Source organism: Schistocerca nitens, chromosome 4 (assembly GCF_023898315.1).
Source record: "Schistocerca nitens isolate TAMUIC-IGC-003100 chromosome 4, iqSchNite1.1, whole genome shotgun sequence".
NCBI classification, from domain to species: domain Eukaryota; kingdom Metazoa; phylum Arthropoda; class Insecta; order Orthoptera; family Acrididae; genus Schistocerca; species Schistocerca nitens.
This window is the reverse complement of record NC_064617.1, coordinates 754,615,168-754,641,974: the sequence shown is the minus strand read 5'-3', so window position 1 is coordinate 754,641,974 and position 26,807 is coordinate 754,615,168. Positions and strand designations below refer to the sequence as shown.

Below are 26,807 nucleotides of genomic sequence, written 5' to 3'. Positions count from 1 at the left end.
CTTTCACTTATTTTATCTGCATCTTTGTAAGAACTTTCTGGTGTCCCCCCCCCCCCCCCCACCCCTGAGTTTTACTAGATTCTATGTGCTCTAACAATTGTGCCTGGGCGCTAATGACGTCAGTAGTTGAGCGCCCTTAACCCCCCCCCCCCCAAAAAAAAAACCCTAAGTTCCTATTATAAAGTAAAATTAGATTGTGTACTGTTGTATTGTACTAACAATTGCTATTCATGTAATTACATGTTTCACGCAAATAAATTACAAATTACCCAAGTGGCTGCTTATAATCACACTGCACGTGGAAACAACAACCCAACTTAGCTGTACCTCCTGAATCACTACCCATGTTTAACAGCTCATACTAGTAGACAGTGATCTACAGCTCATGCTCATCTACATCTACATCTACATATATACTCCACTAGCCACCAAGCAGTGTGTGGTGGAGGGCACAATTCACGCCAAAGTCGTATTCCCCCCCTTTGTTCCACTCACGGATCACACGGGGGAAAAACTATTGTATGAATGCCTCAGTACGAGCTCTGATTTCCCTTATCTTTGAATGGTGATCATTGTGCAATTTGAAAGTTGGTGGTAATAATACACTCCTGGAAATTGAAATAAGAACACCGTGAATTCATTGTCCCAGGAAGGGGAAACTTTATTGACACATTCCTGGGGTCAGATACCATGCACAATGTCGCCACTAGTACAGTGTATATCCACCTTTCGCAGCAATGCAGGCTGCTATTCTCCCATGGAGACGATCGTAGAGATGCTGGATGTAGTCCTGTGGAACGGCTTGCCATGCCATTTCCACCTGGCGCCTCAGTTGGACCAGCGTTCGTGCTGGACGTGCAGACCGCGTGAGACGACGCTTCATCCAGTCCCAAACATGCTCAATGGGGGACAGATCCGGAGATCTTGCTGGCCAGGGTAGTTGACTTACACCTTCTAGAGCACATTGGGAGGCATGGCATACATGGGGATGTGCATTGTCCTGTTGGAACAGCAAGTTCCCTTGCCGGTCTAGGAATGGTAGAACGATGGGTTCGATGACGGTTTGGATGTACCGTGCACTATTCAGTGTCCCCTCAACGATCACCAGTGGTGTACGGCCAGTGTAGGAGATCGCTCCCCACACCATGATGCCGGGTGTTGGCCCTGTGTGCCTCGGTCGTATGCAGTCCTGATTGTGGCGCTCACCTGCACGGCGCCAAACACGCATACGACCATCATTGGCACCAAGGCAGAAGCGACTCTCATCGCTGAAGACGACACGTCTCCATTCGTCCCTCCATTCACGCCTGTCGCGACACCACTGGAAGCGGGCTGCACGATGTTGGGGCGTGAGCGGAAGACGGCCTAACGGTGTGCGGGACCGCAGCCCAGCTTCATGGAGACGGTTGCGAATGGTCCTCGCCGATACCCCAGAAGCAACAGTGTCCCTAATTTGCTGGGAAGTGGCGGTGCGGTCCCCTACGGCACTGCGTAGGATCCTACGATCTTGGCGTGCATCCATGCGTCGCTGCGGTCCGGTCCCAGGTCGACGGGCACGTGCACCTTCCGTCGACCACTGGCGACAACATCGATGTACTGTGGAGACCTCACGCCCCACGTGTTGAGCAATTCGGCGGTATGTCCACCCGGCCTCCCGCATGCCCACTATACGCCCTCGCTCAAAGTCCGTCAACTGCACATATGGTTCATGTCCACATTGTCGCGGCATGCTACCAGTGTTAAAGACTGCGATGGAGCTCCGTATGCCACGGCAAACTGGCTGACACTGACGGCGGCGGTGCACAAATGCTGCGCAGCTAGCGCCATTTGACGGCCAACACCGCGGTTCCTGGTGTGTCCGCTGTGCCGTGCGTGTGATCATTGCTTGTACAGCCCTCTCGCAGTGTCCGGAGCAAGTATGGTGGGTCTGACACACCGGTGTCAATGTGTTCTTTTTTCCATTTCCAGGAGTGTATATGATCTACATCCTCGGTGAAGATCAGATTTTGGAATTTAGTAAGCAGCCCCTTCTGTTTAGCGCGCCGTCTGTCTGCAAGTGTGTCCCATTTCAAACATTCTATGAGATTTATAACGCTCTCGTGATGGCTAAATGTTGTTGTTGTTGTTGTGGTCTTCAGTCCTGAGACTGGTTTGATGCAGCTCTCCATGCTACTCTATCCTGTGCAAGCTTCTTCATCTCCCAGTACCTACTGCAACCTACATCCTTCTGAATCTGCTTAGTGTATTGATCTCTTGGTCTCCCTCTACGATTTTTACCCTCCACGCTGCCCTCCAATGCTAAATTTGTGATCCCTTGATGCCTCAAAACATGTCCTACCAACCGATCCCTTCTTTTAGTCAAGTTGTGCCACAAACTTCTCTTCTCCCCAATCCTATTCAATACCTCCTCATTAGTTACGTGATCTACCCACCTTATCTTCAGCATTCTTCTGTAGCACCACATTTCGAAAGCTTCTATTCTCTTCTTGTCCAAACTAGTTATCGTCCATGTCTCACTTCCATACATGGCTACACTCCATACAAATACTTTCAGAAACGACTTCCTGACACCTAAATCTATACTCGATGTTAACAAATTTCTCTTCTTGAGAAACGCTTTCCTTGCCATTGCCAGTCTACATTTTATATCCTCTCTACTTCGACCATCATCGGTTATTTCACTCCCTAAATAGCAAAACTCCTTTACTACTTTAAGTGTCTCATTTCCTAATCTAATTCCCTCAGCATCACCCGACTTAATTTGACTACATTCCATTATCCTCGTTTTGCTTTTGTTGATGTTCATCTTATATCCTCCTTTCAAGACATTGTCCATTCCGTTCAACTGCTCTTCCAAGTCCTTTGCTGTCTCTGACAGAATTACAATGTCATCGGCGAACCTCAAAGTTTTTACTTCTTCTCCATGAATTTTAATACCTACTCCGAACTTTTCTTTTGTTTCCTTTACTGCTTGCTCAATATACAGATTGAATAACATCGGGGAGAGGCTACAACCCTGTCTCACTCCTTTCCCAACCACTGCTTCCCTTTCATGCCCCTCGACTCTTATAACTGCCATCTGGTTTCTGTACAAATTGTAAATAGCCTTTCGCTCCCTGTATTTTACCCCTGCCACCTTCAGAATTTGAAAGAGAGTATTCCAGTCAACATTGTCAAAAGCTTTCTCTAAGTCTACAAATGCTAGAAACGTAGGTTTGCCTTTTCTTAATCTTTCTTCCAAGATAAGTCGTAACGTCAGTATTGCCTCACGTGTTCCAACATTTCTACGGAATCCAAACTGATCTTCCCCGAGGTCGGCTTCTACCAGTTTTTCCATTCGTCTGTAAAGAATTCGTGTTAGTATTTTGCAGCTGTGACTTATTAAACTGATAGTTCGGTAATTTTCACATCTGTCAACACCTGCTTTCTTTGGTATTGGAATTATTATATTCTTCTTGAAGTCTGAGGGTATTTCACCTGTCTCATACATCGTGCTCACCAGATGGTAGAGTTTTGTCAGGACTGGCTCTCCCGAGGCCATCAGTAGTTCTAGTGGAATGTTGTCTACTCCCGGGGCCTTGTTTCGACTCAGGTCTTTCAGTGCTCTGTCAAACTCTTCACGCAGTATCTTATCTCCCATTTCGTCTTCATCTACATCCTCTTCCATTTCCATAATATTGTCCTCGAGTACATCTCCCTTGTATAAACCCTCTATATACTCCTTCCACCTTTCTGCCTTCCCTTCTTTGCTTAGAACTGGGTTGCCATCTGAGCTCTTGATATTCATACAAGTGGATCTCTTCTCTCCAAAGGTCTCTTTAATTTTCCTGTAGGCAGTATCTATCTTACCCCTAGTGAGACAAGCCTCTACATCCTTACATTTGTCCTCTAGCCATCCCTGCTTAGCCATTTTGCACTTCCTGTCGATTTCATTTTTGAGACGTTTGTATTCCTTTTTGCCTGCTTCATTTACTGCATTTTTATATTTTCTCCTTGCATCAATTAAATTCAATATTTCTTCTGTTACCCAACGATTTCTATTAGCCCTCGTCTTTTTACCTACTTGATCGTCTGCTGCCTTCACCACTTCATCCCTCAGAGCTACCCATTCTTCTTCTACTGTATTTCTTTCCCCCATTCCTGTCAATTGTCCCCTTATGCTCTCCCTGAAACTCTCTACAACCTCTGGTTCTTTCAGTTTATCCAGGTCCCATCTCCTTAAATTCCCACCTTTTTGCAGTTTCTTCAGTTTCAATCTGCAGTTCATAACCAATAGATTGTGGTCAGAATCCACATCTGCCCCAGGAAATGTCTTACAATTTAAAACCTGGTTCCTAAATCTCTGTCTTACCATTATATAATCTATCTGAAACCTGTCAGTATCTCCTGGCTTCTTCCATGTATACAGCCTCCTTTCATGATTCTTGAACCAAGTGTTAGCTATGATTAAGTTATGCTCTGTGCAAAATTCTACAAGGCGGCTTCCTCTTTCATTCCTTCCCCCCAATCCATATTCACCTACTATGTTTCCTTCTCTCCCTTTTCCTACTGACGAATTCCAGTCACCCATGACTATTAAATTTTCGTCTCCCTTCACTACCTGAATAACTTCTTTTATCTCGTCATACATTTCATCTATTTCTTCATCATCTGCAGAGCTAGTTGGCATATAAACTTGTACTACTGTAGTAGGCATGGGCTTTGTGTCTATCTTGGCCACAATAATGCGTTCACTATGCTGTTTGTAGTAGCTAACCCGCACTCCTATTTTTTTATTCATTATTAAACCTACTCCTGCATTACCTCCTAAATGTACCAGTCATGAATCTTGCCGCTCTTATTTGGACATTCTCAATCTCTTGAGTCAGACCCAACTGGTAAGGGTCCCATTCAGATGAACCATACTCTTAAAACTAGACGAACTAACATATTGTAAGCTATTTCCTTTGTTGAAGGACTGCATCACTTCAGGATTCTACCAATAAACCACAATCTAGAGTTTGCCTCACCCGTTACTTGTGTAATCTGATCATTCCATTTGAGATCATTTTGAACAGTCATGCCCAGATACTTGACAGATGTTACCACTTCCAAAGACTGGTCATTTATTTTGTACTTGTACATTAATGGGGATTTTTGCCTTGTTATACGCAGTAAGTTACATTTGCTGATATTTAGAGATAACTGCCAGTCATTACACCACACATTTATTTTCTGCAAATCCTCATTGATTTGTTCACAACTTTCGTATGATACTACTTTCCTGTAGACCACAGCATCATCAGCAAACAGTCTAATGCCACTGTCAATACCATCAACCAGATCGTTTATGTAAATCGTAAAAAGCAGTGGACCTATCATGCTGCCCTGGGGCACACCTTAAGTTATGCTCATTTCTGCTGAAGTCACCCCATTCAGGATGACATACTGCTCCCTCTCTGTTAGAAAACTTTCTATCCAACCACATGTTTGATGGGATAGACCATAAGCATGCACTTTTTGGAGGCGACAGTGTAGAACTGAGTCGAACACCTTTCGAAAGTTGAGAAATGTGGCATCAACCTGGAGCCGGTATCTAGAGCCTGTTGTATATCAGGCACAAAGAGGGCCAGCTGTGTCTCGTATGACTGCTGTTTCATAAAACCATGCTGGTTTCTGCAGATGAGCTTCTCAGAGTCTAAAAAGGTCATTATGTGTGAACACAAAATATGTTCCATGAGTCTACAACAAATCAATGTCAGTGAAATTGGCTGGTAATTAAGTGCATCCAATTTTCTACCCTTTTTATAGATTGCTATTACCTGGGCCTTCTTCCAGTCCCGCAGAACTTTCCGCTGTTCCAATGATCTCTGATAGATGGAAAGAATGGTAGCATAGTCAACATATAATCTTACAGGGATGCCGTATGGGCCAGATGCCTTCCTGGCGTCTAAGGGTCTTAACTGTTTTACAATCCCAGATACACTAAACACTATGTCAGCCATCCTTTCATTTGTTTGATAATTGAAAGGGGAATGGTGCTGCAGTCCTCTATCGTAAATGAGTTATTGAAAGCTAGGTTTAGAATTTCGGCCTTATGTATATCATCATCAGTTACATTACCTGTATTGTCAGCAAGAGAAGGTATTGAATTATTTGTAGCGCACATAGATTTTGCATACAGCCAAAATTTTTTGCGGTTATTTTTAGAATTTGCAGATAAAATATTGCTTTCAAATTCGTTAAAAGAATCTCTCATTGTCCTTCTGACAGCTGCTTTCATTTCGCATAATTTCTCTTTGTCAGCGGGGCAGTGACTATGTTTAAAATGGCTGTGCAAAATTCTCTGCTTTCTCAGCAACTTCCTAATATGTGTGTTGTACCGAGGTGGATCCTTTCCCTCCCCTATCTTTTTGCTAGGCACGTACTTCTCTAGCACATGGTAGACAATACCTTTAAATTCCTACCAAAGATGATCAATATCTTTGTGTCCCGAAGTGAATGCTTGGAGCTGACTATGAAGATATTCATTAATGACACTTTTTTATTTGCTTTCCCAAACAAGAAAACTCTACACTGTTTCTTCAGTTTTTTTGCAACTTCCACTGACATAGAAGCCACAACGACATTATGGACATTAATACCTTCTTCTGGATTAACTCCCTCAGAAGGATCAGGTCTGTTTGTCGTCAAGATATCTAATATGTTCCCATCTCGAGTTGGTTTTCTAACCAATTGCTCAAGGTTGCAAGTTGAGAGCGCTCCTAGAATAACTTCACACGAATCTTTGCTTCTGTCCCCTGTGATAAACATTTAATTTTCCCAGTCAATGGATGCCAGATTAGTCTCCGCCTATAACTAATGGTTAATTTAGATATTTATTTCCTATGTACTCAAGACTTTCCCTGAAACGTTCTGCGATGTTTGTTGCAAATGCTGGCGGTCTATAAAAACATCCTAATACAATGGTCAATCCTTGTCTGATTGACAGCTTTATCCAGTCTATTTCACAGTCCAGCCCAGTATTGATCTCAACTGTATTTAAACAGCTTTTAACTGCAATGAACACACAACCTCCCACAGCATCAGTCCTATCCTTCCTAAACATTGTCCAATCCGAGTTCAAAATTTCACTGCTTTTTATGTCTGGTTTCAACCAGCTTTCGGTACCTAATACAATATTGGCATTGCTACTGTTTATTTTAGAGAGTAACTCGGGGATCTTGCTACAGACACTTTGACAATTTACTAACATGAGATTAAGCATATTTTAATCCTTTGGAATGTCCTGTTTAAGCGAACTAACAAGCACACCCACATTAGTGACATAAACTTGTAATTTTTCAGGCCAATGGCTTGTTTCCAGTGGGGAGGGACCTAATCTAAAAAAAAATAAAAAAAAAAATAAATAAATAAATAAAAACCATGTGCACGCCACAAGTACAGTGCTACCCATGTAGCTGCTTCCTGTGTGTAGTGCACTCCTGATCTATCGAGGGGTGTCCTACAACCTTCCACCCCATAACGTAGGTCGAGGAATCTACAACCATTTTTGTCACAGAGTCGACGTAGCCTCTGGTTTAGATTCTCCACTCGACTCCAAACCAGAGGACCCCGGTCCACCCTGGGTACGATGCTGCATATTGTCAGCTTGGCTTCCACTCCTCGAGAGATGGAGGCCGCCTTCGCCAATTTAGACAGCCATCGAAAGGACCCAAGGATTTCCTCGGAACACCGACGACAGGCATCGTTGGTGCCGATATGTGCGACAATCTGCAGCTGGCTGCACCCCGCACATTCGATAGCTGCTGGAAGAGCCTCTTCCACATCCCAGACAAGTGCCCCCCCCCCCCCTCCCCCGCCCCCGAGAAAGCACACCGAGTGAACGTTGGACTTCTTCCCCGCCCTAGCCGCTATGTTCCTGAGGGGCTCCATGACCCGCCTAACATTGGAGCTCCCAATAACTCATGACACCCGTATTTCCCATATGAACTAACACTTATATTTATGCTTCCTCAAAATACCATCAGAGGTCACCTGTCGCATGCTGTATGTACAAGGGCAACTCAACCCCTGGCAAAACTCACTGATTTATTGTTATCTCACTCTCAAACAAAAACGAAACAAGACTGCACTCACCCAGCAACGAAGATACTGTAGGTGAGGTTTCCTCTGCTGTCAGCAAACTGCTGGTGACAGACTCCAAAATCCCACTTCTGGCACCACTCCAAAGGGGGAGGAGATGACCATTCTGACACTACTCTGAAGAATGGTATTGCACTCACAGAGGTGAGTGGCGATGGTGCTGGCCCAGTGGAATGCTGCTGACAGTAAAGAAAGTTTTTACTTAAGTCTTGGCAGATGCTTTGTCACGGCTCGGTTAGGCAAAACACACCTCATGTGGCTAACCACAGTCACACTGATGTAAGGCTGCAACCTCCCCCTTCCCTCCCCCTCCTCTAGAGAGAGGATGCTGCTTAGGCATCCTGCAATGCTGATGGCAGGCCCACGGATGACCAGTAGCCCCTGTAGGCCACTGTCATTATGTCAGCAGCTTGTTACTGCTCTGTCAGGAAGGCTCCCGGGATGGCTCCTCACCTCCACTGGCAGTTACTACGGCGGTGTGTGGAGCCTGCTATGTGCGGGATTTTATTCACTGCTCTGTGGCAGGAGTTAGATGATGGCTGGCACTGTAGTACTAACTTCCAGAGAAGGAGCACAAAGCTAGTGAGCTGGTGGCCACAGGTGCAGGTGGCAGGTGGCATGTAGGCAGCCCCATTAGAAGCTTAGTTGTGGCAGATACATGTGCATCCTGTTCCTGAACCCAAAGCTGCTGCTGGTGATGCTCATTCGTCTTGCTGTCTAGCATGGCCCTGACATTGTGGTGGTGCTGCCGGACTCCGACAGCAAGAAGTGCCGCTGCCTAAAAAAAATTCAGATATATTTATGTCACTAAGAAGCATATCTGTTTTACTAAAGTCCAGCACCTCGTCACATCCCCCATAACAAGAGACTTGCCCAGTGTGAAGACATCAGCCTGCCTGCCACAGTCATTAGCACTGTGTGGTGCAGTTTCGTGTTGAATGCAGCTATCCTAGTCTCTCAATCCTGCTATGTGCAAGCTATTCTGACCCACATCACCACACGCCAGCTACCAGCCTACAGCTGCTAATGCAATACTTAATGGCGGCATTCTCTCTATTTCTTATTACTTTTGCTAAGAGACTTGGTAACTACACTACAATAATGTTTTATGTTTCTGGAAAGATTTCTGCATGAATGACTTCTTTTAACCCCATTTAGAATTCGGACAGAAAAGAAAGGTGAAAAAGGTTAAAGTGAGGCTATTGCAACTGAACCATTTTTAAGATATGAGAAAACATAGTTGGCAGATGTTGAAAAATGGTTGTCTGATGTATTTTCAAATATGACAGATGTATCATCTTCAAAGAGAGTAAATGTGCTTGTAGCTTTTCTACATAGTGGTAGATCATTCATAAAAATAAGAAAGAGCAAGGGGCCCAATATAGGACCTTGTAGCACTCATATACTTAGCATTACCCAGTCATATGAAGCTATTGTACCATCTCTATGATACTCTGTTTTCTGTCAGTTAGTTACAATCTAAGCCGTATTCTTACTGTGTCATGTAAGCCATAAAAGACTGTCTTCGTAAGGATAATTTCATGGTTGGTAAGATCATAAAATGTACCAACTCAATCCAGTCTTCAATTCAGTTTCCAAACATGCCTAAGTGCATTATGGATGTTCAAATGCTCAAAAATTCTCTTATGCATAAGTTTCTCCAGAACTGTGGAGAAACATGTTAAAAGCAGAACAGGGTGGTAGTTTGAAGCATCACTTTTATCCCCTCTCTTGATTATTTATTTATTTATTTAGCTTGATCAGATTAAGGTCTTAAGGCCCTCTTCTATACCTGACCAGGAACAGCACATACTAAAGATATTACAAAAAAATCACAGGATGGTAGTAATAATGGTGGTGGTGGTGGTGGTGGTGGTGATAATTGGCATTAATAATAGTAATGGTTAAGGACATTAAGAATATATACATTAGTTTAGCATATTCGAATAAGGGTTTAGTGTCATAGCAGAAGGGATAAAGAATGAGGAGATAGTTGAAATGAAGCGGCAGCTTACGAAGTCAGTCTGGGATGTAACCTTTTTGAAGGGATTCATTAAATATATGACAAAGTATTAGATAAATAGCATTATGGCAATTTTGATGCACCATTGTGGAAATATTACTGTAGACAAATGAATTTTTGTTTTGCATTTTAGTAATGAGCCTTTTCACCTTACTGACTACGAAAGGGGCTACATGCATTTCCTTATTTTGCACAATCCAGTTCCTTTCAGAAATCCGTAGCCCTTTTTGACTGAGCCCTTACAGCCAGTTTTCTCAGCAGCTGTTAGAAAGCGATTATTGAAGACACTTGCAGCTGTGTCTTATTTCTGTGTTGAATCCCTTTTCATTTTTCTTCCCATGCTCTCTTCTAATAAAACCGTTATTGGTTTTTATTTTGTTGTTGGAGCTGTAATATGAATATAATGTTTACTCCTTTTGTAATCCAGGGTTTCATTTTGATAGCCTATGGATTAATTTTTAAAGTTTTCTAATGAAATACTGCTTCACATAGAGACTTGAATTCATCTGCAGATAGGTTAAATTTAGTATTAAAATTTCTTTCTGTATACAGTGGGGTTCAATTAATCTGCTGCAGTTGATGTTTGAAAGTTTCTAATGTGTTAACATTAATTGTGGTATGTAGGCAAATAATGGGTCAAGTGCCAAAACAGTGATTTATAGATAATCAACAAAATGTTTATATCAAACGAAAGCACTGGCAGGTCTATAGACACACAAACATACACACAAAATTCTAGCTTTTGCAACCAACGGTTGCTTCGTCAGGAAAGAAGGAAGGAGAGGGAAAGACGAAAGGATGTGGGTTTCAAGGGAGAGGGTAAGGAGTCATTCCAATCCCGGGAGCGGAAAGACTTACCTTAGGGGGAAAAAAGGACGGGTATACACTCGCGCACACACACACATATCCATCCACACATATACAGACACAAGCAGACATATTCAAAGACGAAGAGCAAACTCACGTGACCAGTTTTATTGTCATCAAAATGAATGCAAAAACTGTAATTTGATAGCTACATTACATAGTACATTCACTGTGCCTCAATGAAGGAAGAGAAAACACTTTCTGTAAATCCAGGTGTACAAACTCCAGAAATAGGCCCTTGACTCTTGGTTGTATCAGCTTTCATGAACTCATCAGCTTCTTTTGTGTTTTAGTGAGGCAACTCTAGTTGCAGTTTATTGTTTTTATTATTGTGATCATGCTTCAATAAAGACTTTAGTGTGTAAACTGTATGTGATTTTAGTGTCTTCATGTTGAATTTGAAAGTCGTCAAATACATGAAAAACAGTCAGGTCTTCACATAAGTATTCTTTGTCAGCTGATTTTTCCATGGAATAGTGGCTTTCTTGCCTTGGTGTGATGCTAATATGATCAGCGACCAGCTTTTCACGTTATTCTGTATGTTGCTTGTGCGTTGTCTTATTTCCTCGCCTTTCTTCATAGACAATCTCATCACTCTTCTTCAACTGTGTAAATGTCTGAATGCTTCATTTTGTCAAACCGCGAACCTCAAAAATTTTCCTTTACCTACTTGTATCACATCTCCTACCCCATCAGGCAATTTGCAGCACACATTTACTTCATTTATCTTTGGTATTACCAGCTGTTCAGCACCTTAGTCAGTAGACAGATCAGCAGTTTCATTAGTATCATTATTAGTATCATTATTTTCATTAGTATCATTATTTTGCAAATATTTATGCGAGACACCGCATAGAAATTTTGCATCACTGTATTTTGTAGCTAGTAAGAATCATTAAAAAACTTAAGTTTCTGGTCATGTGAAAGCAATTTGCATTTCAATTTATGTTTACAGGCAACCTGAAACCAGCAAAAAGTATATATACTAATATTATTACTTCAACATACCTTGGTTTTTGTCAATAAGTAAGTGATTCCATGCAAGTAGTTAATCACATAATCAAAATTATGATTTTTGTCAATACAAAATTCTCGTCACTAACTAAATTCAGTAATAAACATGAACATTACTTATATTGATTCAATAACACATAACAAACATTAAAAAGACAGTCAAGGCCTACCTGGTGTTAGGGAACATCTTCAGTGGGAATGACAATATTGTCTTTTTGAATATTTTCCTTTCCTTCACTGTATAGTTTCTTCATTTTACTTTGGTCACTGCCTTCTCCTATCTTCCTCAGTCTTGGTGCAGTTTTCTTTTCCAGTTTGCCATATTGTGTATTATTTATCCATAACAATTACTTAAGCAATGCCATAATGTTGCAAACAAACCATAGAGCTACTTCAGTTGTCATTGGTTCACACAAATGCGACAACGGTTCACGCAAATGCATGCCAAGCCACTAACAGAGAACAGAAAGTTTGTGTAGGATTCAGTCTTTGAACGTCAGTGTTGGTGTCAGACATGAGTGCCATCTTTTGATAGCTTAACTCTGTTTTCTGCTGTTTTGGCACGTGTTATAGAATATACACAGAGGTGACAAAAGTCATGGGTTAGTGATATGCACATATTCAGATGGTGGTTGTATCATGTACACAAGGTATAAAAGGACAGTAAATTGGCAGAACTGTCATTTGCAGTAAGGTGATTCACATGAAAAGGTTTGATGTGATTTATGGCCACACATTGGGAATTAAGACTTTGAACGAGATGTGTGGGACATTCCATTTCATAAATAATTAGGGAATTTGATATTCCACAATACACAGTGTCAAGAGTGTGTAGAGAATACCATATTTCAGACATTACCTTTCACCATGGACAACGCAGTGGCTCAAGTCCTTCACTTAATCACCGATAGCAGAAGCGTTTATGTAGAGTTGTCATTGCTAACAGACAAGCAGTACTATGTGAAATAACTGCAGATATCAATGTGGGATGTACATCAAATGTATCCATTAGGACAGTGTGGCAAAATTTGGTGTTAATAATAATAATAATAATAATAATAATGGTTTATTTGTCCATAATAATTTTTACAGCCGTGGACATAGTCAGTCAGTACATACAAGAACAATAATAATAGTTTAGTAGTAGAAATAAAGTACATACAACATTAAAAATCCTTGATGGAGTACAAACATTTAGCAATTAACAGCTGCTTTAATTTTCATTTAAATGTTTCCTTTTAACATTTTTATGGTATTTGGTAGTATATTGTAAAAAAATCTTCCAGCAGAAAATGGATTATGATCGGTTGCTTTTTTATTTCTGAATTTTATGTGTTAATCCTCTTTCTTCCTTGTATTATAACTATGGATATCACTAATTATTATACTGTGCTCCATATTTTCTTTTACAAACAGTATAGTCCTTAGAACATATAATGAATACACTGTTAGTATATTATACTTAATGAAGTATTCTCTACAGGATTGACGTTTACTAATATTTGCTATTATCCTAATTGCTCTCTTCTGGGCTCTAAAAGCCCTATCCATATTTACCGTTGGTGCCCCGCCACAAATCTCAATACCGTATTGTAGGTGGGAGTGTATAATACCAAAATAGATTTGTCTTAAGACTGGTGACGCTATTATGCTAGAAAGGCGTTTTAGCAGGTAGGTATTACACGAGATTTTTTTACACATGTAGCTGATGTGCTCCTTCCATGTAAAATGTTCATCAACTATAATACCCAGGAATTTATGTTTGTCAATTGTTTCAATTGATAACTCTGGCTCAGTATCCACTTGTCTTGATTTGTAATTTAGCATAAACTCCATTAGAATTGTCTTTTCCCTATTTAATGCCAATTTATTTTTAGTCATATATTCTGTGATGAGGCTACTGTTCTTCATATTATTTTGCACTGCTAGCTGTTTTGTAGGGCCCCAGCTTATGAAGGAGGTGTCATCGGCATAATTCACAAGGTCTGCATTTTTTGGAATTATTATATCATTGATGTACACAATGAACAGAAAAGGCCCAATAATACTTCCCTGAGGGACTGCACAGTTAAGGATTTTATAAGATGATTTTACTGTTTGTATAAGTCACCCGGTTGTATGATACAACTTAAAACATTGTCTCCTGTCAGCAAGGTATGATCTTAACAAATGTAATGCCACTCCTCTGACCCCATAAGTTTCTAACTTATGTAGAAGAATGGAGTGATTTACAGTATCAAAAGCCTTAGATAGGTCTAGAAAGGTGCCTATAACATTGTTTCCATCATCAAGTTTATTCAATACTGCTTGAATAAATGTGGCTATGGCTATTATTGTAGACTTGCCCTTCCTGAAACCATGTTGAGAACTTTTTAATATATTGTACTTAGAGAAAAATGATTCCATTTGAGCAAGAAATAGCCTTTCCAACAACTTACTAAGTTCTGATGTCAATGAAATAGGCCTATAATTTTGTACATCAGTAGGTTTTCCCTTGTTATGTACTGGTCTTATTTCAGTGACTTTTAACAAGTCAGGAAATGACCCCTGTCTGAAAGAGCGGTTTATTAAATGTTGCAGTGGCTTTATTAACTCATTACCGCATTCTTTCATAAATTTGGCTGAGATGTCATCCCAGCCACTGGATGTACTTGATTTTAAGTTGGAAATGGTTCTCAGAATTTCCTGTTCTGTAACACACCTCAGGAAGAACAAATTACTGACATTACTGGGATTTAGTACCTGCGGTGGGTTGATCACACCCTCCTTACTCATCTTACTAAATTGATCTATGAATCTCTCGCATACTTCTTTTGGGTCACTAACCAATTTTTCATTGCCCCTTATTATTATGTTGTTACACAATGTCTTGTCATTCCCCCCCACTTTCCTTCTTTACTATATTCCATGCTGTTTTGCTAACATTACAGGATTGACTCATCTGTTCTGCATACTTCTGTGCCTTTAATGTCTTAAGTGCTTCCCTATAGGTTTTTCTACAGGCTTTGTATTTAGACTGAAAGTACTGCAGTTTGGTGTTTTTAAAACGAATATATAGATCATTCATGTCATTCTATACTTTCATCACATCAGGGGGGAGTTAAAGATTCCTGGAACTGTCAGTTTTCTTTAGTATTTTGACCCTTGGGCATACTTGATTTAGACATTGGGTTAATATTGTATAAAATATTTTCCACTTTTCATTAATGTCTTCTGTTGCATATAGGCCTACCTGATACCAGTTTGTGTGTGTCAGTTTTTCCTTTAATGCATGATAGTCAAGCTTTCTTTTATAAGTACTATGGCAGCTGACAACCAACATGAGTGACTTTGTTAAAAGCACATCACCTGCAGCACCTCTCCTGGGCTCGTGACCAAATCAGTTGAATGTGGAAAACCATGGCCTGGTCAGTTGAGTTCCAACTTCAGTTGATAAGAGCTGACGGTAAGGTTCGAGTGTGATGCAGGCCCCACAAAGCCATGGACCCAAGTTGTCAAAAAGGCACTGTCCAAGCTGGTGGTGGCTCAATAATAATTTGGACCACGATTACATGGAATGGACTGGATCCTCTGGATGTTTGGTTACCTGAAGATCATCTGCAGCCATTCATGGACATCATGTTCCAAAATGAAGATTGAATTTTTATGGATGACAGTTCACCATGTGACCATGCCACAACTGTTCGTGATACATTGTTTGGGGTTTGACCAGTTTTTACTTTCATGTCACAGTTGTTCTAAAATACCTAAAAACAGGCTTAGGTTTATCATTTAAACTGGTGCCATTAAGAGTAAGCAGTTGCCCATCCTGATCAGAAAGTCCAGTGGCTATTTGACTTACTGAGTATGGCCTCAGCAATCAAAGACTGCAGTATGTATGTGAGAGTAGGGTTCAGCATGTCCACTATTTGGTGAGTAGTAACTATCCTTTTCGTAGTATTATTAATACTCCTACATTTAACTAAAAAGATGTTGTCAAAAAGACTTGCACAGCTATTACATTTACAGAAGTTAACATTTTGTAACAAATGTTTTTCTACTAGTTTTGTCTGTTAGGACACTGAAGTCACCCATAATGGCTAACTACTTAGCATTTGAATATTTTTTAATAAAATGCATATTCTTTTACAGGAGCCCTGCATATTGTCACCACTTTCTCACATTAGCTTAAATTATTAAAGGAATTGAATTATCTGCTATTATTCAGTCTACTATTGTCTTTTATTTGCACTGGTACTATCCCAATTATTGTATGTGTAACAGGCGTACTGCTGCTATATTGTATTGTCTCAAGATCATTTAATAAATAATATTGTGGAATTAATATACATTCAGCTTCAGAATTCTTATTGAGATCACCCTACCACTAACACACGCATTAAAGATATTTCAGAAATTATCATTACAGTTGTGGTGAAGTCATTGAGTTTAGTTATATGTAAGTACAAAAAGAGTTTATTGTAATATAACAAACTGAATCTGATTCACAGATTAAAATCAACATTTAACTGATATTGCATCTCTTTCTTCAAAGAAACTTCTTGCACATTATTTTTATTTAACCTATGTACTATCACACACAAGTTTAGCAACAAATACATTACTGGAAAATACATGTATGTCCTATCCTTGTGAAAACAGTACTATAGAATGTATGTTGATATATTTATTTGATTTCATTATATTATGATGACAAACCCTGTGTCGTAATCAGTTGATCCCTGGATGAGGAAATGAATGCAGAGCGAGGCAGAAAGGTTGAACGTTTTTAGAACAGATAGTATTCAGGCTCAGGTAGTAGGAGTGGGGGAACAGGTGTTGTCACATGTTTGGTAGCTCCTGCCATTTTGTTTAGATGTTTTGTGTGTAATAATGAGTCTCTGCAATGTAGCATGAATTTCATCAGCATTTCAGTCTTGCAAGACATGATAATGTTCCCACTTGAAACACCATTTGACGTTGGGCTGAATCATTTTGTTTACGAGCAGCAGTGATGAGTAGAAAACCACCAGGAGCTCCTTGCTCAGTACGCACTGCAGAAAATGTTGAAAGAGTTCAGCTAGCCATACTATGTAGTCCTAATCGGAGACATTCTGCTGATCTGCACCTCAGTAATCATTCCGTAAGGTGTATTTGTATTTCATCCTTGCAAAATGGCCATTGTGCAACAATTTAACCCTAGTAATTAGGTAAAGCAGCTAAATTTTGCTTGAGAAATGGAGGCCGTACTTGAGCAAAATGACAACATTATTTTATTTATGAGTGAGGAAGCTTGTTTTCATTTGAACAGCATGGTAAATCAACAGAACTGTTGTTAATGGGCCATTGAAAATCCAAAACTAATGCATGAGAGACCATAACATAGTCCCAAGATGACTGGTGTACTGTAACCGGTACAGATGTTATTGGTCCACACTTTTTCCAAGACGATAATGTGAACACCGTAATTGTATCCTCAGAACTTATAGGCAGATGATCACTGAATTCTTCCTACCTGAACTAAGAAGAAAGCATATTCCTGTCTGGTCAGTTTGGTTTCAGTAGGGTTGCTCACACAGCAAGAATGTCAATGGAAGCTATTTGGACTGTTTTTGTGGTTGCGTCATTTCCCAGTTTGGTGACATTAGTTGCCCTCCTCATTCCCCAGATCTGTCCATTTGCAATTACTATTTGTGGAGTTACCTCAGTTCATGTGTATATGAGTATAAACCATGTACACTTTAAGAACTGAAAGCGTTCAAATTGACAGAACAGTTTTGAAGGGAGTGGAAGCCAACTTCTGAGAGTGGCTTTAGAAGTGCATCACTGAAAACAGCTGTCACCTGGAAGATGTTGTTTTCAAGCATTAATTTTGTAAAACAGCAACATCATTTGAGTATTATCTGGTAAATAAAATTTTTTTAAGCACAAGTTATTACATTCTTTTTTTTTTCAACATCCATCTTTTATGCCTCATCCAGTACTATCTTAAGCATGAATCTAATCCATCTGCATTTAGTTGTTTATTAATGGGTGCATCATTTGCTGCTACTGTGATGTAATCGTTGAATTTGATGACTAAGAATTTCATTGTGTCATCATTTCTACCACAGCTGTTTTTTTTTTTTGCAGACGCAATATTATTTGCATTCTTGTTTTAATAGGTTCTTGGTTCAAATGGCTCTGAGCACTATGGGACTTAACATCTGAGGTCATCAGTCCCCTAGAACTTAGAACTACTTAAACCTAACTAACCTAAGGACATAACACACATCCATGCCCAAGGCAGGATTCGAACCCGCGACCGTAGCAGTCGCACGGTTCCGGACTGAAGCGCCTAGAACCGCTCGGCCACTGCAGCCGGCAGTAGGTTCTTGTTTAAACTGTTACAAATTATTTTTGCTTTATGCTCTGAGATGGATTATTTATTGCCCATAATGCAAGTGTTTTGCTTTTTTAATAACAGACTTGAGCATTTTACAATACTCTTGACTGCAGGTTATCCTCTGAGCTAGACAGGGCTCTATCTACTTAACACTGAATGCTTTAATCTCAGGAGCTATCCATCTCAGATCCCAGCATTTATTTTATTTTGCCCTTGTTGTTCCATAGGAAAACAAGAATCATTGTATTGTGAGCATATGTTTAAAGAATGACATTGTCTGCTTTATAAATCTCTTCCCAGCTTTCTTCCTTTTAATTTATCTCTAAACACTGCTGCTGAGTTATTTGTTTGTAATTCTGTGATATAATACTTTTCTTCTGTGACCTGCAATTAAGATAAACAGTTTAAAATTTTCTTTTCCAGGTCAGTTTTGCTTAATGGAAAGACACTTCAGCTCAATAAAGACAGAACCCTGCCAGCAGTAATTCCACTCAACGTAAGTCTGGACGAGGCAATACTGATCCCAGGATTTTCTCTTGGTTTCTGGGTTACTGCTGTCTACAAAGTTCAAGAATGCTATATTCTGTAACTTTCAAATATTGAACCTTACATTTTTGTGTGCTGAAAATACTTAAGTACTGTATTTACTTGCATATAGAAGTTCCAATGAAATGTATTACTTGCAGTATGGTTATATAAATGCAGCAAAGGATTCTAGGAAAATAGTTTTTTAAACATATGTACAATATAAAAATATTTCATCTTTGAAGACTGTTCAAGTGCCTTCCTGAACAAAGCTCTTCACTTTCTGTATCCAACAGATGTTTCACAGCAGTAATCTCAATGCAAATCAATCTACCATGTGTTATTTTCATACTTAACTTACTGCAAGTGGAGTTATAGTCCAAAAAATACATCTGTTCCAGCAGTTAACTTTATTAGTGCAATTAATCAGTGATGTGTACCATATGTACATCAGTGTATAGCATATGGCTGTACAATGATATTATACGATGTATATTCTGAAATGTTGAGAAACATTTGATTCACCTAGTGAGTTGCTGTATTATCAATATATTTACCATAAAACAGTAATTATGTGTCTTTGTAGCCTTGCTGAATTTGATCGATTGATTTATTGATCCATCTTTAAGCATTTTTCATGCAATTGATGTCGCCATTTTACATACATTATATAATTACAAAATAAGTCGTACATTTTTAACATTCTGAATGAGTAAATATGTTTTATACTGCACATGTTTAGTAGTCATTAAACATAAATGTGTCGTGCAGAATGACAAAAGGAGATACTGTATGTGTAACACAATATACATGCTAAGAAAAAACATTTTAACAAATATAAATGAGACAGGCTTAATACATGCTAACCATTGCGGAAAATGCATTATGTAAATAAAGCACAACAGCATGGTACAATAACAGTTTCAGAAGAACTTATGTAATAGGGTGGTCATGTCATACAGCAGTTAACTATTGAGTAAAAATACATTATGTAAATAAAGCACAACCGCATGATACAATAACGTTATCAGAAGTGCTCATGTAATATGGTGGTCATGTCATACAGCAGTTTTAATAGATTAGATCAGTTTTATTACATACTTTAAATTCTTCTATTGTATTGAATGCTTTTTGTCCAAGCCACCTTTTTGTAATATTTTTGAAGACATTCAGTGATACACTGTGTGCTGTAGGTGGTAGCATGTTAAATAATTGTATCCCTGTGTTTGTGTAACTGTTTTGGGTTTGTTTAAGCCTAGTAACTGGGATGTCCATCATCTGCCTTTGGTGTGTGTAATGATTATGTACAGACTCGTGCAGTTTATAGCTTTCTTGGTTTTCTTTTATGTGCACTAAGCAACTGAGAATAAACAGTGATGTAAGTGTCAGTATTTTTAACTCTTTGAAATAGTCTCTACATGATACATGGTTTCTCACTCCAGCAATAGACCTAATGGCCTTTTTCTGCCAAAGAAAAATTATTTTTGCCCCAGAGGCATTGCCCCTTAACAGTACTGCATACGTGACGTGGCTATGAAAAAAAGGCATAATAGGCATTTAGTAGCTCGTCCGTCACACAAGTCCTGAGCTTAGTTAGCAGATAAGTGAGTCGGGATAACTTTTTGCATACATAATTGGTGTGAGCTTCCCAGGTTAATTTTGGGTCCAGATGAATGCCAAGAAGCTTAACTGAGGAACTACAGTTGTCATTGTTACATAAGCTGAATATAATGTTTACAGTTTTAGAGTAGTTAATTTGTAATTCATTTGCTCCGAACCATACACTGGATATTCTGAGCTGTTCTGCTCTTTTGTGCTTGAGTATGTCCAAGGCCCTATCTACTGTAAGAAAGGTTGTGTCGTCTGCATATAGTACACATATAGTCTGCATATAGTGGACAAATCATTTACATAAATTATGAAAAGCAAGGGTCCAAGCACAGACCCTTGTGGCACACCTCATGTTACACCCAGTGTGTTTGATATGTTTCTGTTAAAATGTGCTATTTGTTTTCTCTCACTCAGATAAGACGTAATCAGAGATAGTACTTTGCCCTCAAAACCATACGAGCAGAGCTTATTTAATGGAATTCTGTGGTTGACAGAATCAAAAGCTTTACTTAGATTGACAAGTGTGACATTTACAGAAAGTTTGGATTCAAATGCAGACAAAGTGAAAGAAATAACATTTTCCACTGCCTTCACAGTTGATAACATAGGTCTGAATCCAAATTGAGAATCACTAAGGAGGTTGTTGGCAGATAGATGCTTATGGATTAGGAGTTGCATGCAATGCTCTATTACTTTCGATAGAATGGGTATAAGAGAAATTGGTCGATAATTACTTGGACATGACTTGTGTCCTTTTTTGTGTAGTGGTGTGACCACTGTCATTTTTAAACATTTTGGGAAACAACCACTAGTAAACATCCAATTTACAAGTACACAGAGTGGAAATGCTGTTATATCTCCTATTTTTTTTTAATTACAAAATTAGAAAGACCATAAATGTCTTCTGCTCTTGAACTTCTTAATTTTGCAATTGATCTCATGATATCATTTAACTGGACCTCTTTCCATTCACATGCAGGAAAAATGTGTTCCAAATGTTGTAGGAAAGATACAGCTTCCTTTAGGTCCTGTTGACTTTTATTATTTGACTCAGCTGCAGCAGAGGAACTTATGTCACAAGCATTAACAAAATAGGCATTGAATTCATCTGGTGTGATATTCACATTACGGTCATCACTTTTACAGTTCTTACTTCTCCCCAGTTCAGTCTTTACAACATTCCATGCAGCTTTACATTTGTTGTCAGAATTATTAATGTAATTGTAATTTGTCTCACACTTTGCTAACCTGATTTCTGGTCTGTATTTACTCTTTAACTTAATATAATTAGCTTTGTCTGCATCATGATTTTTATATTTATCATAATAAATCATAAGCAATGCTCAAAGCCTCTGCAGAGTGGGTGTGAACCACTTGGGTGTATAGTCATGTTTTCTGGTTGTTGCCGTATTTCTTTTCAGAACTTTTGGACAACAGGTCTTAAAAATGTCTGCGAGTATATTGATAAAAACTGTAAATGCATCCTCGACACTTTCACTATCAAGTAGGATGTCATTCCATCTAACCATCTGCAACTGTGTCCTTTAGTTGTCAATATTTTGATCATACAGTAGCCAGATATGCTTTGCTTTGGGGCAGTTAGATATAGGTTTATTGATTTTTAATTTTAACCATATCCCCTCATGGTCTGAAAGAAAATAAGTACTGAACAACCCTAGCTCATACAGATCTTTTTCAACATTGGTGATAACATTATCAAGACAGATAACTGCCTTGTTGGATTGTTATTAATGCAATATAGATCATGTGATCTTAACATATTCTGTAGATAAAGCTGTTTTGATGTCTTTAGCCTTATATCAATGTTTATGTTTCCAAATATTAATATTCTATATTTGCTTAACTTTTCAAAGTGTAAGATCATTTTTTCTAAGACCTGTGAAAATAATTCACTGTCACTACCTGGAGTATGGTATACTGACACTATTATGAGTTTTAGTGTTGGAAGTAGTATTGCAGCAACTTCAAGCACATTCTCTATACAGTATTCAGCAATGTTAAATACACTATATTGCAAATCTAGATCACTATTAATATAAATTGAAACTCCACCACACTGTTGTGTTTTTCTACAGAATCCTGTAACTAAATCAAAGCCCGGTGGTACATACAAATCCAACTGACCTTCACTTAGCCAATGTTCATTAACACATAGTATGGTGGTTTTGTTCTTTCCTAAAAGAATACTCAAGTCATCAATTTTATTTCTTAAAGACATGATATTTATATGCATGAATAAAAGGGATTCATTGTTACATGATGGTTGGCCTAAGCTGTTCTGCAATTGTACACCAGTTTGTGAACTTACCTTGTGAAGTCTTCTGTTACTTGGAGTTGGCTTACTCACGCATGCTGCTAACTCCTTGTTGGTGCTGGATCCAGGTGCTGGTGATGCAGATTCACTGGAGCTAACCATAAAAAATCGTTGCTTCTCTTTGGTAGCTTTCTTGCCCTAGAGGACACCCGTACTGCAGTTTGTTTCATGCTACACATGGTCTGGCTGCTTGCTTTTTGCACCACCTCAGCAGAGAATAAAGATGTATCACAATTAACATTTGCAGGTTCTGTGTTGGCTTTTGCAGACATCCTCCTCTGTTGGGAGTTCTATAATGTACCAGGGAGCTGGGTAGTAATCCTACTGCATTCCATCAACTGAGTACTTTGCCTCAGATCCGATTTAAACCCATTTTCTGAACTGGGAACTGTTTTCATTACCTCTGTTCTATTCCATGTGCATTTAACTGAAACAGCAAGGCTTCTGCACAAATTAAGTTTTCCTCTTGCATTGAGATGTAACCCATGTTTTGTGTAATCATACCTCTGTAAAAGATAGTTGATATCCACTACTCGGACTTTATCACTCATAACATCCAATAGAATGCTGTTGAGATTAAATATAGATTTGTTCAAGTATGGCTTGTCATATTGGTATGGTATTGTACATAGTATCAGCTGTGTATGGTTCATCACCGAGATTAGCTTCTGAGCAGCAGCACTGAAGTTTCTTCTTTGTTGGTTAATGTCATTAGCGCCTGCTACAACAATCACTGAATCATTCATTGTCAAGTCACCAGTGAGTTCACTTGCTTCCTTCACAACATCTTCAAAACGTGCATTTGCTTTAACTATCACTGATGCTTTGTAGTCTGAGGTTAACGTCTCATTAATGACTGATGCACAGCCACGTCCATGGCTATCAGTCAGCATAATTATTTTATTACTACACTTCGACTTCACTACTTTGTTTGTCGTATTTTTTATATTCTTGGGAGTTCTACTAGTTTTATCCACAACGTTTTTAGTCGTGGTAGGTTTTCTCTATGATATCAGCTGTGCCTTTAGCAGCATCGTTTACGTTTTTTGTTGGCGTACAGCTATTTTTTTCCTTGGCCAGTTTGAAATTACGCGAGCAATGTTTGGTAGCACCTTGCAAATTACACTTCTTTACTGTTTCACATTCATTAAGTCCATTTTTCTCCGATAATACGTCTTATTTATGATTCAAAACTTCTATCTCGTCCAGTAGTATGGAGATGACAATGTTTTTGTTGTCGACATTTTCTAGTTTTAGACCTAAATCATTTTTGCAGCACTGATGACAGAGCCAGATTTTTCACTTCGAATTCACCTTTGCACACGTCAGATGATAAATGGTCTTGCATTTAATGCACTGAATGCCTTTAGTCGCAGGCTTTGTGCGGTAGCAGTGTTTTGGTTTCAAATCCTGAATTACACACGAATGATCGTAAAACGACGTGGAAGGTGAGCAGGCAATCTCATCAACGTGTTTTCTTATTTCCACATTGTGCAGTCGTGTAATTGCAAACAGAGTAAACTGTTTTACAACATTTAAGAAAGATTTTGTACTGTCTATTTTGTTATTCCAGACTCTATAAACAAATGTTTCTGGAGATTTGTGAATGTGGAATGATTTGTTGTATGGAACATAAGCAGATAATTTCCTTGATAAATTACGTACTAGTGATACTTCTATGAAAAAATGAGGAGAGTAAAATTACTCTATTATCACATTTCATTCCAGCTAGTTGTTTCAAAATGCTTCTGTTGTTAACTGACTCACAACTCATCTTTTTGAAAAGATGCTCTGTGGAGAAATCTACATAAATGATTAAAAAAAAAGTTTTGCAACACATGCATGTCTGGAGTGTATTGGGCTTAGATTGAAGGGGAGCAGTAAATGCAAGAATAAGCCTTGTGAAACTAAAAGAGCAATGCACATCTTTGCACATTTATGAAATCAGACTCTGCTCATTTGTAATATCAAAGCTGTGCGTTGTAACATGCTTGGATTCACTGTGGCATACTCTAGGGTGACTGAGGTGATGCTGCTCAACCCTAGCCTGTTCTTTGACAGTGGACCACCTGAGGCCATCCATATGTGATATACAAGTGGTTGGGTGTGGTGTGTATATGCCTGTAATAATATCAATGAAAAATAGCTTTCCCCAAGAAAACAACTATATTTAACTCTATTTAATAAACAAACCAGGGGATCAAATGAAGAATAAAGATATCATGTTTAAAAAAGAGGAGATTGTATGAGTACTCCGAGCAAAATACTAGTCCTGATTTTATTCTCTTGTAATATGGGTCGACAGCTTCTATAAATTTCTTAAAGGATGTCATCTTGCTCTCAGCTGAAAGCAAGATGAAATCCTTTTTTAAAAAAAGTCCTGATTTTATTACCTACTTCAAAAGATATAAACAAACACCAACACAAGCTGAAGAATAAAACTGACACAACCTGGGAAGTTACAAGAAGAGAAATAGGTGTAAGGTCAGTTAATCACAGTAATATAGAGCTGATTAAGAATAGCAATAAGGTAACTGACCCCAGACAAGGGCTAGTGCTTTCAATCATTATTTCTCAAATGTTGCATAGCAACTGATAAATATATATCATGACAAACAGCTAGGCAATCAGAGTTCACAGTGACATCAAAAATTTGTGCAAATGCATTATTGATGTGCCGTTCAACACCTGAGGAACTATCGAAAATTGTAAAGGGATTACCTAATGCTTATTCAGTGAGATTCCAGATACTGTCAACAAAGCTAGTGCAAAGTTTATTGTAGAACCACTAGCAGACACAGCAAATTCCTCGTTTTAGAATGGTGTATTACCACATAAACTAAAAACTGCAAAAGTAACACCTCTACATAAGGATGCCAAATGGAAATTGCTAATTACGGACCAGGTTCAGGTTTGTAAGGCTTCAGCAAAATTATGGAAAAAATGTTCTGTAGAGGATTAACAACCTTCTTAAATAAAAAAAAGTAAAAAATAAAAAAATGCTTTCAAATTACTTGCAGCATGGGTTCAGAGATGGAAAATCAAGCCAGTCAGCAATTTTTGCCTTTTTAGATGAAATACTAACATCAGTGGATGAGAAATAACATGTATCTGGAATATTTCTGGATAAAGCCATTGATGTTATTAATCATGACATTCTCTTGCATAAATTAAGTAATTATGGAATTAGAGGCCAGTCTATAGTTGGAGCCACGAATGATGGCAGACAAGTTTAGGCTTATTCTGCACATCTACAAGCTGCATTATCCAACAGACAATGAACACTGAGTAGTCTTCTGAGAGCTCAGCTGTGAGTGCCATAGCAAATGCGAACATTAAATGTGATCGTAATGAGTCATTTGGTGAATTTCTATTCCACTTGTTACGTGTTGTCATCAATGATGGTGGTGGTAAGTGACAACTTTACATAAGCAAGTGAGAGAGATAATGTACAAGTTATGCTCTATCTTCAAGCACAAAGCACAAGTATACATGTACCGCAACTGTTGCTTGGAACTGGCAACAATGCAATCCTCGTCGCTGCCTTGACATGCGCGAACCACTGTTGTTCACGAATCTTACAATAAAAGGTGGATCTAATCATACCTCAATGATCATCAACAGATCACAGAAATAAAGTACAAAGACAGTGAACCACATAGAATTTCTGGTTTTTACAGTAACAAGGAAAAAAAATCATGTATGGGGTCCCAAAGGGTCAGTTATGAGATGACATGTCCTATCTCTCCTGTAGGTAAATGTTGGGGCTGGTAAAATAAGTGACAGAACCATGGTACTCTTTGCAGATGACACTAATATTCTAATTATATTCCACAGTGAGGAAAATCTGCAGGAAACTGCAACACTGGTTATGTAATGTTTAGCACAGTGGTTCAGGACCAACAGGCTTATCAGAAGTTCTGAAAACACTGTTGCAGTTAATC

The 26,807-nt window shown here is 38.9% G+C and overlaps 1 protein-coding gene across 4 annotated transcripts in view; it reads left to right on the top strand.

Moving 5' to 3' along the window:
- The window catches only part of LOC126253040 (heparanase-like), a 317,446-nt gene extending 297,141 nt beyond the window's left edge, over nucleotides 1-20,305 (top strand). For 3 of the 4 annotated variants that reach the window (XM_049954109.1, XM_049954111.1, XM_049954112.1), the window contains one exon: nucleotides 18,816-20,305. In XM_049954109.1, the coding sequence (XP_049810066.1) occupies nucleotides 18,816-18,981 (166 nt within the window). In that variant the 3' untranslated portion in view covers nucleotides 18,982-20,305. The remainder of the gene's footprint in view (nucleotides 1-18,815) is intronic. The other variant, XM_049954110.1, reaches the window with a different exon arrangement.
- The last annotated feature ends 6,502 nt before the right edge of the window (nucleotides 20,306-26,807 follow it).